This window comes from Globicephala melas, chromosome 19 (assembly GCF_963455315.2).
Source record: "Globicephala melas chromosome 19, mGloMel1.2, whole genome shotgun sequence".
In the NCBI taxonomy this organism is placed as follows: domain Eukaryota; kingdom Metazoa; phylum Chordata; class Mammalia; order Artiodactyla; family Delphinidae; genus Globicephala; species Globicephala melas.
Window position 1 is genome coordinate 35,779,031 of NC_083332.1, and position 14,581 is coordinate 35,793,611.

The 14,581-nt window shown below is 47.0% G+C and overlaps 1 protein-coding gene across 1 annotated transcript in view; it reads right to left on the reverse strand.

The window, feature by feature from the left end:
* Window positions 1-2,573: 2,573 nt before the first annotated feature.
* Window positions 2,574-14,581, reverse strand: part of CNGB1 (cyclic nucleotide gated channel subunit beta 1) — an 89,445-nt gene continuing 77,437 nt past the window's right edge. The window contains exons 32-35 of the mRNA XM_060289080.1: window positions 12,748-12,866; window positions 12,328-12,474; window positions 5,662-5,878; window positions 2,574-3,035 (exon numbers count right to left, since the gene is read on the reverse strand). Coding sequence (XP_060145063.1) covers window positions 2,574-3,035; window positions 5,662-5,878; window positions 12,328-12,474; window positions 12,748-12,866 — 945 coding nt within the window. The remainder of the gene's footprint in view (window positions 3,036-5,661; window positions 5,879-12,327; window positions 12,475-12,747; window positions 12,867-14,581) is intronic.

A 14,581-nucleotide genomic window follows, 5' to 3' on the forward strand; every position in this document is an offset into this window, starting at 1 on the left:
TGAAAACCAGAGTACAAACACAGTATTCATGTTTACTAAGAAAACGGATGAAAATATTCCAGATCGCTGAATACATTTGGATAATGAAATTGTAAACAGCTTCTTGGTTTTAATTTTATTTAAAATATTTATATAGTTAAAAAAATAACTTGCTGTTCACTTTCTACCAAAATGCAGGAAATGTTGAGACATTTTAAATTAGTAGAGATTCAGCACACATAAATAAAAGTCCTGTTTCAACTGCAGAATGATAATATTCCTGACCTGTACCACCCATATCTTGGCAATCAACCAGTCCCATTCCATTTGGAGAACAATATCAGCCTCAAATTCAATTTATCTAATGTCCAAAGTTTGTGAAAGTGTCAAGTTTTATGAGATTTCTCAGTGAAATTAAGACACTGCTAAGCTCATTTCAAAATCAATTTTCTTTCTAGGACAATTCTTAGGAACCTCAAGAATCTCTCACTTTATATAATAAGCAGTATACATTCAAGGGTTGATATCTAAAAGAATAAGTACATTTACATAAAAAAGATTCCTTATTAAGTACATTTACATAAAAAAGATTCCTTATTTATTCCTTACATAAAAAGATTCCTTAATAAGATTCCTTATTATTCCTTCCTGTTCACAGTGAAGGTATCTTTGAAATATTTTGCCATCTACTAAAGGGCAATAAGTTTACTTTATTGATATATCTGAACTACTTGCTAAAGATGGAAGCATTCTCTATGCTTGGGTCATAGAACATATAGTACAAACATGAAAATGAGGAATGGGGATGGTAAAGAAAAAAATTAGCCCAAACCTCCATACTTCTCTTATTTAAAAGGTGTTTACCAGTGAAATTCTGTCTGTACAATATTTTTTAATTACAGCATTATTTTTAACAGCATAAGATTGGAAACAATGCAAATGGCCATGGATGGGACAGTGGTTAAATGTTATGGTACGTCCATACAGTGGACTAGATTGCAGTCCTGAAAACATAAGCGCACCCTTTATGTTCTGATAGGAAACAATCTCCAACATAAATCAAGTGAAAAATAACAGCAGCTCTAGTGTGTTACCATTTGTGGGGGGAAAAAAGGAAGGAAACAAGAATGAATTTACATATTTCCTTGTGCAAGCTTAAAAATATCTCTGAAACAATAAACAAGAAACTGATAATAGTGGTTGCTTCCAGGAAGGGGACCAGGGAGGTTGGGCGTCTGGAGTAGGAGGGAGAATTTTTACTGGATATCCTTTTGTACACATGTAAATATGTCATTACATTTAAAAATAAATACAAGCTTTTTAAAAGGTCAAATAATAACATTGCTCATCACTATATTCAATATCATGATTACTCCCATCACATATGTCATGGACTAGATGAATCTGCTTATTACCCTGGGATTTGAAAATGCTTAGACCAGTCTGGGAATTCCCATACTGTTTACTTCTTTTCACAGGGGAAATGAAAGTTCTGCTTTAGTTGAATGGATAAAAACACAACTTTGCCAGCCTTCAGAGGCCCCTTCAATAGTTCACAAGGTTCCTGTGATTTTATATGAAATGGGCAGGACTGGAATAACAGGTCTTTTGTATTCATTGTTGCTAATGGAAACAAATGGCCTAATACTAGTTTTTGTTTTTAATCACTGAAGAGCCATTCAGTATGCAAATATAATCCTCTCAATAAATATTCATTTGACTGAATGACTCTTTTTCCTTTTTTTTTTTTTTAATTATAAAAGCAACACGACTTGATCTGAAGAAACCTCAGAAACTTCAGTGATGTCGGCCATGAGACTCCACCTTCTAGGCTTAAAGAAAGTTACTACCATCCTCTCTAGAGCAAGGGTGTAAAAAGCAAGTAATAGATTAATCCCCGCTGAGGAGGCTTGGGTAACTGGCAGAGCAGATGCTCAGAAGCGCTCAGACCCCTTACCAGTAAGCCATTTCCGTTGTATCTGTTCTAAGATAACAGCATCACTGAGAAGGGAATATAGTCTGGGGAAGGTAAGTACTAACTGATCTAAGGAGCAGCGCGTTCCTTATGTGACCGCCCAGCAAACAAAAACAGCATTGGACCCTGGGTCACATGTGCCGGAATTCCCACTTAGTCAAAAAAACAGTGTAGCTGCCCTCCCTTCTGCCGGAAAGGTTTTCTATTCTTGAAATGTGGGAGACAAATTCCTGAGGGGAAAACCCAAACATTCAACAACCGTTTGCTTCTCCAACAAGGCTTCCCATATGTTGAAGCCCCACAGAAGAGTATTTTGTTCTTAAAAATAATAACAGGCGGGGGGCAGGTAGGGTTCTCTAGTGACGGTGGGAACTTCGGGGCACAAACACTGTGAAGTTTGTTAATTTCAAGACCAGCCCTGGGAGACAGAGAAGCTGACATCAGGGCAGGATCGCTGGCCGAGCTGCTAACTGAGAGCAACTGAAGCCACTACTGCAGACCAGCGTCTTGGCCTTCTTGTGGTGCAGGGACTCAGGGCTCACGGGGAGCAGGGGAGCGGGGGAGTGGGCGGGGCGGGGGGGCGCACCTGCTGGGTTGTGGCGCACTAGCTACCGCCTCCCTATTCCTCCTCCTTCTCCCCCTCCTCTCCCTCCTCCCCCTCCTCCTCCTCCTTCTCCTCCTCCTCCTCCTTCTCCTCCTCCTCCTCCTTCTCCTCCCCCTCCTCCTTCTCCTCCCCCTCCTCCCCCTCCCCCTCCTCTCCCTCCCCCTCCTCCCCCTCCTCCTCCTCCCCCTCCTCCTTCTCCTCCCCCTCCTCCCCCTCCCCCTCCTCCTCTTCCTCCTCCTCCTCCTTCTCCTCCTTCTTGGGGATCTCCACCAACAGGATCTGTTCCCCGGGATCCGGGCCTGGGCTCATGTGGACCCGCACCGAGTGCTCCTCGGGCCAGGCCGCACCCCCCTCTTCTCCCTCGGACCTCCCCTGGGATGCAGGTGGCGGAGAGCCTGGGGCCGGGGTCTCCGGGGCCGCGGGCTGTTTTGGGGTAGCTGATCGCGTCTCTCCCGCTGCGTCTTCCGAACTCTTGGCCTGGAATCCAGAAAAAGTGACTCGTGAGGCAGAGGGGTCTTGGACACTTCCCAGTTCCCTCCTTCTGGGACCCCTGGGACCCCTGAGGAGGAAGACAGCGCTCCGAAATCTAATAGCTGGAAGGTTGGGCGGAGCTGCGTCAGGGTTATGTGGTAGAAACAGTATATTATGGGGAAGTTGAAGGATTAAAAGCCCGGTAGGATGTGGTGAAGCTCTTTGGGATATTTTATGTCTCTGTGGAGTTGCAGGGCCGGAAGCCTGAGTGAAGTTGCGAGTTCAAGGGCAGAGTCCCGTCAACAGTCACTGAGCTACTGAGGGAAGAGAGGCTGTGACCAGGAGGGAGCGCCACCAAAACCTCTGCAGAGCTCAGCGAGCCTGCCCTGCCCGGTTAGCCGGGATGTGTACTCCCTGGTGAATGAGAAAAGCTCTAAGCAAATACTAAGGTAAAGGCTGCTGAGGGCAGGAGCAGCTGTGGCCTGGCCCGTTTCCCGGAAGGTCTCGAAGGTTGAGACACCACCCCCGCTCCCCACCGGCGGGAGAATGGGCTGGGTACCACTGGCATTAGGCTGGGCTGAGCCCCTGTGTCTGGAGACTTGGTGGGTACCTCCAACCTCCAGCCTGCGGGTTTCCCATGAATGGGGTTCCCGTGGGTAGAATTAGGGAATTGGGTGAAAACCCAAGCCTTGTGGATACCCACGGCCCCTCCTGCTCTCTCTGACGCCATCTCTGCATGGGAGGAAACTGGGGAGGGAGCAGCCCCCAGAGCAGGAGGCCCAGTGGTCTGTAGGGAGTTTAAAGTGAGAGCAGTCAGCATGCTTATGAGGAATAGAGAAGTCAGAGGGCGCTGAAGGAGGGGAATTGGGTGGGGTGGGGGGAGCCAGGACACTCCTAGATCCCACGGCAGCTCTGGGGACCTGCCGCTCCCTCTGTCTCCACGCGCTTCTGCATGTTTCGGTGCACCTGTTCCCCCCACCCCCGCCCCGCCCATCCACTGTCAACTCTGACAACACGCTTCCAGGGCAGGATGCCCAGATGGTGCCCATTATGGGATCTTCTTGAAGCATCCTGCTGTGAATGGAGCCAGAAGGATCATGGCAAGTTTGATCAAGTGCTTCACTGTGTTTAACATGCTTTTATGAAAGTATCCAAGGTAACCTGCTTCATCTCTGCTACCCCATGTGACAGCCAGGAGTAATGTGGGCCCCAGAAGGTCCTGGAGGAGATTCCCCAGGACACAGGGCTGGCAGTGACAGCGTCAGGATTTGGACCTGTGTCTATAGGCTTCTGTTTAAGAGCTCCATGTACTCTGCCCTTCTGCCCTGGTTGTTCTAAAATTGCCTCTTATGAGAACACTCATGCAAATTTAATTCACATCTCCAAGCTGTCTGGGTGAAGAGCTAACACTTAGAAGCAACAAATCCCATTTCAGATAAAACCTTTCACTGTACTGAGAACATTCTCGGAGGTCATGTTCACTCAGCCCCACACACCAGCCAGCACTAAAGACCCCAACTTGCCAGCTCGACCCTGCCCTTGACAGTTTGCGAACCAGACAATCACACCTGTCCTCAATTTGGGGCCATCGGTGGATGCATCTGGAGAATGTACTGGAACCCTGGGTGACTTTGGTGTCATTCCCCAACTCCTGCTGTCAAATGACCTCTGGATCGGTCTCCTGGACCAGCCTGGATTGAGACTGAGTTCACCAGCCTCCTCTGATTTCTGTCTTGTAGACTGCTGTCCCCTCCCTGCCACTGAGCTTCTGCCTAACCCCACCCCCCCTTTCCCAGCAGCCTCCCTAAAGGACAGTCATGAACAACCATAATTAGTGCAATCATCCTAATTGGCACTCTTGGCATTAGTCACAGAAAAAAGTCCCAGAACTAAGTTAAAAATTCCCTTTAGACTTAGGGGGTGGGGACAGTTGGCACCATGCCTGTCACCTTGGATTTTCCTTTCAGATATTTTAAATGGTCACAGACACAACATTTAATATGAGAACATCACTGTGGTCTGGGGAGGGACACTCCCTGCCCACACCCACTGCTCCTACCTCTGCAGCAGCAGCCGGATGTCCATCTGGGGGAATGCGCCCACACCAATCTCCACTCTCAGTCCAGGGATGGGCATATGAGCCAGTCCTCCCCAGAGCACCACACTGAATGGCTCAGGAACTGACATGTGACCCAATTCTGTCCAGTGACTATGAGCCCTGGGACTTTTTGCTGAAGCTACTGAGAAAGAGGTACTTTCTTTCTGTGGGAGTTCCTCAACCAGGAGGATGTGATCTTGGGGGATGTCCTCTTAAGCTCTTGGGGGACTGCCTGGGAATGGAACCATCCCCAAGGGAAGCAAAGGTGATAGAATGGCAGAACTCATCCTACCGGCATCATTTGAACTTTTAGATCCAGCCTTGCCTGAACTTTTCAACGACTTGCTCCTATAAATTCCCTGTTTTTTCAAGCTAATTTGAGCTTGCACTGTCACTTGCATTTCTGTCACTTAAAACCAAATGAATCCTGACTGATAGGAAGAAGGGAAAACAGTCCCTAAAATGGAATGCGTGGGTCCCTAGGCCTTCTTCCTGGCACGCGGTTGAAATGGACCAGGTCTCCAATGGCATTACCTGTTCCAGCACCTGCTGCTGTCTTGCAGCCGCCTCCAGCGCAGCCAGCTCCTTGAGTCGCGCCCTGAGGTGGGCAAGCTTGCCATCTTTGGCCCCCTTGGCACCCATCTTTCCTGATGCAGCCAGGGCGGCACTGAAGAGCTTGGGGGTGCCTGGCCGTGGAGGAAGGATGAGTACGCTCTGCTCCTTGGGTTTGTTGTCGTTTCTCAGCATTCTCCTGAAAGAAAGCAGCGTCCACTAACGTGACCAGCAAGCTCTGGGAGAGAATGAAGCCGCGTTGGTTCGGGCAGAGCCCTTGAGTTGAGTTGTGTGATGGTGTTTGTTTTGACTAACAGTTTCTGAGCTCCTTTTCTGAGCCCAGCACAGTGCTGTTTGAGGCATCACATCTCACTGAACAATCAGAACAACCATAATGTTGTGGGTCTTATTGCCTGTACGTTATAGATGAGGCTCAGAGGGGTTGAGTGGCTTTTCTGAGGTCACACAGGAAATGATGCAGGATACTTTAGTATATAGAATCAGAAATAGGATGTCCAGATGAAAAAGAGCCCGAGCTTTCTGCTTCTCCTTCTTTTGCTTCATTGTCATTTCACCATCATCACCATCACCAATGTGGACACAAGTGTCTGTATGTGTCAGGCTCTGTGCTCAGACCTTTACAGGCAGGCATTCTTTGGTGACCCCTGTGATCCCCCTTCCTGGTGTTCACACCTCTGTGTGACCCCCTCACCTTGAGGGTAGTGGGACATGTGACTTGCTTTCAACCAGTGGAATACAGCAAGGGAGATCAAATGTCATTTTTGTGAATGTGTCACATAGGATTGTGGTCTGTGTCTTACAAGGAGACTCTCCCTTGCTGGCTGTGATAAAGCAAGCGGCCATGTTGGGAGAGGCCTACATGGCAAGAACCTGAGGGCAGCCACTGGCCAATGACTAGCTAGGAACCGAAGCCCCCAGTCCCACAACCACAAGGAACTGAATTCAGTCAACAACTATGGGACCTTGGAAGCAGATCCTTCCCCAGTCGAGACTTCAGATGAGACCCAGCTCTGGCCCACATCCTGATTACTGCCTTGTAGTGGATGCATCTAAGCTGTCCTCAGACTTCTGACATGTAGAAACTTTGCGATAATAAATATGTGTGGTTTTAAGCCACTCAATTTGTGGTAACATTGTTACACAGCAATAGATAACTGATACGCACTTTAAGTCTCACAGTAATCCTTACAGGTAGGTCCTATTATTCTCCCTCATTTCAAATGAGGATGTGGACGTCCAGAGGGGCTGAGTAACTTTTCCAAGGCCACACAGCTAGGAAGTGGCAGAGCTGGAATTCAAACCCCTGCCTTTGACCCCAGCACCCCAAGTCTTAAGGATTACAAAGCAGTATCATGGTCATTATCTTCTTGGACGCTGACAACACTCCATGACCTGGAAAGGGCTGGGATTACCATACCTAGAAGGGTTGGGGAAACAGGCTCAGAATGGGAGGAGTGACATGCCCAAGGTTACAGGAAGTGGCAGAGACAGAATTACAACCCAGATCCAATGCAATATACCACCCTGCTTCTCTAAATAAGGAGAGAATTTTCCATCAAAGAGAGCCCCAGCCTTTATTAAGGAATTCTTCACACTACAAATACATGATGAGTGGTTTGGCTCAAGAACAAATGAGTTTCGCCTGCAGTCTAGCAGGTCTAGAGGACTAATTGGCAAATTCATTCATCAGGGTTCCGGCCAAACTTGTTTGTTTAAAAATGAGGCCATTACTGGCTGCTTATCTAATCAGAGGCAATGGATTTAAATTGTGCATATTGATATTAATTGCCCAAGACTTACATTTTTGAGCTGGGGCTCTCCCAGGAGACCACAAACATGATAATTTTCAGAGGCCTCTTCCAAGCCCAGCACTGTCACCTGTGTTATTTGAGTCCATAATTCACAGCACGGCAGTCCGTGGGAAGGCTCGGCGTGGTACTCAAATGACACGAAAGAACCATCTACAGGCCCTTTGCTGGTCGCTAATTATCTCTGTTTTGAAACACTGAGCTGACTTCTGGGACATTTCCAGATCAAGGAAATTTATCCTCATTTTCAGATGACATGAGTTTCACTCTAATTACTGTATAATTCACCCCCGGAGAGAGTGGCATGCAGGAGAGCTTTTTGCCCCATTTCTTGGAGTGGCCAAGTCAGAGAGTGAAGTGTCTCACTTCTTTGGGGCCTCAGGTCCCCCATCTGTAAAGTGGGGAGCTTGGACAGAATCTCAGCAACTCAGACTTCCCCAGGCCCTGTGGTTCTCAGACCTATATCTTCTTGGATGGGCAGAGCTCATCTGTGATCCCCTGCCCCTCTCCTCAAGCTTGCCTGTCCAGAGAAGCAGCCTCTGATGAACCGTGCCACGGCCCACTGTATGCAGCAAGGCCCGCCAGCCCCTCCTCCTTCCTCTGGCTGCCTCACCCCAGCACACCGCAGGCATGGCCAGGAGCAAGGCCTCTGCGGGATCCCGGCTGACTTGCTAAACCCACACCTAACCCAGCCGGAGGAATGGGATGACAGCTATGAGTGTGTCTTTTCTGAGCCATGTTCCTCTTGCAGGGGGCAGGAAGGCAGGGGGAGGGGAACCCGGTACCTATTCTCAGACACGAGCAGTCAGTTCTCATTATCCGTGGTAGTTAAGTTCTGTAAAGTGTCTGCAGACACGGAATTAGTGACTACTGAGCCATGGCTTCTGGGGAAATACAGGATTCGGTTACGGTGAGCCTCTCCACGCGTTTTCATCAACTGTTCATTACATAATCTTGTCTTGTGTGTGTTTCTGTTTAAAGACATCTTATTTAATATACATCATTGATTTGTTTACAATGAACGCGCGGCTCTCTAACTCAGGCCTGCGTGGGGCGACACGAGACAGCGCTTCAGCGCTACACCTGGGGCCATTTCAACAGCAAAATCACCAACAAAAATCACAAAAATGTGAAAAACATGCTACATGATGGACACACAAAGACACTTGTTTACAGTATGAGCTGAAACAAGAAGGCAGACCGTCACCTTCTTCAACTCTAGCTGGGAACGTGCCCTTTAGGTAACTCAAATTTTTGCCTCTGGGCACACGTCTGCGAGTGTCTGCGTAAGCCTTTGAGTATTGATTCGGGGATTACAAATAAATTTAGTGAGTAGGCAAATTGCAAGTATGGAATCTGTGAATAATGGGGATTGACTGTGCATCCTTGTCCCTTGGGACAGTAGGGGGACGTGGATAGACTTGGGGGAAAGATCACGTAGACCAGCCACTGGAAGGGCCCCATGGCTTCTCTAAGAACAGCCAGGTAAGATGAATTACAGGGCAGCTTCCTTCCCTGGGAGACCCCAACGCCTTGTCTATATTATGCTTTAAGGTCAACACTGCATCCACTCACCTGGGAGCTGCCAAAGGGATTCTGTAAAAACTTAAGTCACAGTAAGTCACTCCTCAGTGTAAAACCCTGCATAGCTCCCATCTCCCTCAGAGCAAAAGCTAAAGCCATTGTGAGGCTTCCCCTACAAGGCCCTACCCAATCTCACCCCCTACACTGCTCCCATCCCATATCAAGCTACATTCATTTTCTTGTTGGTCTCCATGTAACACTGAGTCTGTGCCTCCTTGGGACCTTTGCACATGCTGTTCCCTCTGCCTGGAATGCTTTTCCCTGCAGGCAGTTCCCCAGCTCACTCCTTCACTCTGGCAGGTCTCAGTTGAAGTGCCACACCCTGAGAATAACTTTTCCTGACCAACTTATCTCACGTAGCTCCCTCCATCACCTCTATCTCTTCAAGTGGCTTTATGTTTCCTTATGGCCTTTATCCCCAGCTGACACATCACATAGTCATTCCTTTCTCCATTGTTGGCTTCCCCGACTAGAAGGTAAGCTTTGTTTGCTCCCTCCTGTGTCCCCAGGGCCTCGAACTATCAGCTCAATAAATTATTGTGCTGTATGAATGGACATGGTGAGTTTGTTCCCTTTATTATGACCACTCTCTGTACAGATTATTTATGGTGACTGAAGTGGAAAATATGAATATGTGATAAAAGGCAAGGGAGGAAATACCAGATAGGTGGATTAAAAAGGCTTTATCCCATGGGAAAATTATAGAGAGAATTTAATGGGTAAAGAGGAACAATTATTATTATTAACATGTATTGAGCTCTCCTGTGTGCCAGGCCCCCTGCTAGAGACATTCACATACACTATTTTATTTAATCGTCTCCACAACAAAGTGATTACCCTTATTTTACAATGGAGAAACTGAGACCAGAAAAGTAAAGTAACTTTTCCAAGGTCACACAGCCAGTACTGCACATGGACAGGACTTGAGCCCTATCAGCCTCCCAAGCCTATTGTGCATCTTCTACCACATCGTGCTGCTTCCATCACTCAATTTAAAACCTGATCTTAAGTGTTTGAAAGCAAAAAACTGCTTTTCTTAAAAATTACCTTTTCCAGGGAATTCCCTAGCGGTCTAGTGGTTAGGATTCCAGGCTTTCACTGCTGGGGGCCCAAGTTCAATCCCTGGTTGGGGAACTAAGATCCCACAAACTGTGTGGCATGGCCCCCCCCCAAAAAAATTACCTATTCCCCAACAATACAAAATACAGATGCACAAGGTTATTCATTGCAGTACTATTTATAATTGCAAAATATTGGAAATAGCCTAAATACAGTTGTTAAAAGGAATGAGGAAGCTGTCTGTGGACTCAGTGAATGTTTTCTGGGATTTCTCGTCAAGTGAAAAAAAGTCAAGTGCAAAAGAGAATCTGCAGTGTGCTATCCTTTGTGTAAGACAGAAAGGGAAATAAGCAAATATTCACAGATCTGCCTATTTTTGCAAAAGGAAACACAAGGAGAAAAAAGCAGAAACTAAGGCGATTAGATTCCTGTAAGGGGTGGGTGGCAACAGGTGCAGGGAGTTGGGACCCTGAACGCACTGTTTTGTAGCCTTCTTCCATGTTCGTGTTCTACGTATTCAAAACACAAAAAATCAACAAGGGTCAGTGTGGGGGAACCCTGAAATGGAATGCAAACTGAAACACGTGAGCCTAGCTGTATTTCAAATGAACAGAACAACCACAGTAAAGGGAGGAAGACAGAGAACCAATCCAGGTAACCCTGAACACAACACCTACATCATGGGTCCTCAGGCTAAAGACAGAAAGAACTGCTCTCTGCTTAGACGGCTTTCTTCTTTCCAGTAGTATGAAATAGGGATTCTGGTGCTCCTTTCTCTACATTGTAGGACTGAACAAATGAATCAATGTAATGAGGATAAAGGGAGTCAAATTTCTCAGTGTTGGAGGAGGAATTTACAAATATAGAAAAGGAGATTAGAATGAACTCTGTGATGTTGGATCGAAATTGTTAGATACGTAGAAGTAGAGACAGAGATATACAGAGATATAGATAGACACAGACAAAAAAATAGATGTTGATATATATGTCTGTGCATATACATATATGTATGTGTGTGTATATATATATATTTGCATTTATACATACAGGTGTATATGTAGATGTATTTCCCAGCTCTGTCCACTGTGGAGGCCTAGTAACACCCCAGTAGCAATGAGAGCACTTAGTACTCATATCTTGGTTTCTAAAAACCATTCCCCTCTAAAAGGAATCAAGCCTCCTTGGAGAAATGGCCATTTCCAGGGATGCAGCAGGGAAAGTAGAAGATGAATCGACGGCATCTTAGTGTGCCTATGAGCAAAAAAGTGCTAAAATATAACAGGGATGTAACAAAAGTTCACTATATTCAGCCTAAAGAGGTGTCCAGTGGCCAATGTGGAACAATTTGAGCCTGAAAATGATTGTAACAGGATATTCATGGAATACAGCAAATCCATACCATTATAAACAGATAAATGAAAAATCAAATAAATGGGAAAGAAAAGAAAGTTCTTCCTTGCAGTACATTGCTAGCTAATAAATGTAGAAAGCATGACAGAGTTAGAAAATCACCGTTTTGCAACCACCATGGCAATCATTGCAAGGAACCTTCAGTGGAGGCTGAAGGTAGTGAGGTAAAGTGAGATAAGGAACAGGACATCTACATCATCTCAAGGTGACTCGCCACTCATTACTTATTAATTTCAAAGGGAAAAATAGTAACTTGAGAGTGTGGAAACTTTAATCCAGTGATCAGAGTAAAAAAATCATCAGAATAGGGAGAAAGCAGCCTCTCTATACACTGTGCCGAGAAGGACACAACATCACTTCTGAGTAATTCCTGCCCCAAATGCAGAACCTGAAGGTAATGATGAGAAAACATATAAACTTAAATGGAGGGACATTCTACAGAATAACTGGCCTGTCCTCTTCAGAGAAGTCAAAGTCACTGAAGATAGGAAAAGGTGAGGAACTTTGATCCCAGATCAAAGGAGACTCAAATGGCAACATCATGCAGAGGGGGATCCAGGAATGGAAAAGAAGAAAAGCAAAGCTATAAAAGACACTATTGGGACGATTAACAAAATTTGACTACGGATTAGGGATGAGTATTGCTTCAATACTGAATTTCGTGATTTTCAGAAAGGTACTACGGTTATGTAAAAGAAAGTCTGAGTCCTTAAGAAATGCACACTAAAGTATATATATATTTCTTTTACTAAAAAAAAAAATGTACCTGGCCTTCTTCCGGAGCAACTTCTGAGACTCCGGATAATGCACCAGAATGTCGTTCAGGTCCTTCTTATCCAGAATGAAGAGGTTGGTAAACCCGTGGGCGATCACGTTAGCCGTGCGCCGGTTCCCGCCCCCAACAGCCAGCAAGCTGGGGCAGAGAAGGGAGGGAGGTGAGACCCTCAGGAGGCTGCAGTTCTGATCACACTTAGCATCTTCACTTTCACCCCTGCCTAGAGCATCACGATGGCCTCACACGGGTGACAGCTGGGCCCACCTTGCATATGTCAGCAGGTGCCAGTGCTGTATGCATAGCGGTTTCCTCAGACCCAGCGAAGGGCCCTTGAGGACGTAGTCCCACCCACTGGCCATCCCTCCCTTCCCCAGCCTTTGCCGAGGTCCCCCTGTTTCACCCCGTTCTGACCTTATTTCTCCAAACACAGATCCAGCTTTCAGCGTCACCAGTACGGACTTCCCATCCGGGCCACCCAAGACCTGCACCTGCCCCGCCTGGATGATGTACATCTCCCGGCCTATCTCCCCCTGAAACAGAGAAGGGGGCAAGTCCCTCTGTCATCACCAAAAGCAACCACAGAAGCAGCAGGGCTGGGCCCAGGCGCTGGTGGCACAGTGCAGAGGAACCTGGGCTGGGATCGAGCCCTCCTACCGACTTGGTATGTGGTGTAGAGATAGTCACTTCCCCTCCGGGCTCTCAGTCTCCCCACCTGTAGATTGCAGGATTACGGTGGGGAGTTAGTGGTGTGATGGAAAATGCTAGATAACGAGGCCCAGGTGTAGTGGTATTTGGTAAATTTCCAGTTATACGCACCCATGGAGGGCCCAGAGGCATGGAAAAGCTCACAGCGGTTCATACAATCAGCTGATACCTGCGCCTCCCCCATATCCTATCAGGAGCCCGGGCGGCATTTGCTTACTGAAATAGGAACGATAACGGCTTTAATAGGAATGTCCACCATTACCTAACGCCTCTGTGCCAGGCGCTGCTCTGAGTGCTTTATGTGACTGAGCTGCTTAGTCCTCAACAGCCCTCTGCGGTAGGAACTCTGCCCAAGGGCACAAAGTTAAGCAAAGCCGAGCCGGGATTTGAAAACAGGCAGTCTGGTTCTATGAACCCAGAGTTCATGGTTGTTATGAACCCCCATTCATATGTTGAAATCCTAACCGCCCCCACCCCCCCGGCTCCTCAGAATGTAACCTTACTTGGAAATAGGGTCATTACAGATGTAATTAGTTAAAAGAAGATGAGATCATACCGCAGTTGGGTGAGCCCCTAATCCAATAGGATGGGTGTCCTTATAAACGACCTTCGGGCACAGAGACAGGCGTAGAGGGAAGACAGTGTGAAGAGGCACAGGGAGAAGGCAGTCATCTACAAGCCAGGAGAGAAGCCTGGAGCAGATCCTGTGCTCACCGTCCTCAGAAGGAACCTACCCCACTGACACTTGGATCTCGGACTTCTAGCCTCCAGAATTGTGAGACAATACAGTTCTGTCATTTAAGCCATTCCATTTGTGGTATTTTGTTGTGGCAGCCCTAGCAGACTGATACAACGGTCTTAATCACAAATGAAACCAAATGAACGAATGAATGAATAGCTTTGCTTCGGACTAGAATCAGAAATACCCAGTCTGCCAGCACCTTCCAATCCTCATGCCTTCATAGACCGGTGCCCTGGCCTGATACCTATCGGCCACACATGGTGTGTGTAAAGGGAGAGTGACCAAAGACTGGTAAGTGGCTTGTGCTTTTGATTCATTTGACAAATATTCCCTGGGCATCTCACACATGCATGGCCTTCTTAACAAAAAGGAAGAAAGTCTCGTTCCCCTGTTTCAGTGTCCAATTTGACACGAGGCTGAAGTGTGAGGGGCTGCAGAGCTCACCCTCATCTCACTGACACGCCAGGGGTGGTCCTGGGGTGGCCTCGGGTTGTCTCAGCAAGATTGTCACAGCGCCAAACCTGTCAGCAGAGGGCGCCATTTACACACGTTCACCAAGTGTTCACTTCAGCTTCCACGGCAAACTTCCCAACAATCTGATTCATTTTTCCTCATCAGAGGTAAAGTCTACATCACCCACAAGGATATTGGCAACAGCAATGGCACCGACTCTGTGCCAGCCATGGTGCCAAACTCCCTATGCATATCTTCTTCAATTCTCACAATCACCCCATGAGGAAGATACTATCAATATCCCTACTTACCCATGAAAAGAGTCAGGCTCAGAGAGGGCAAGCC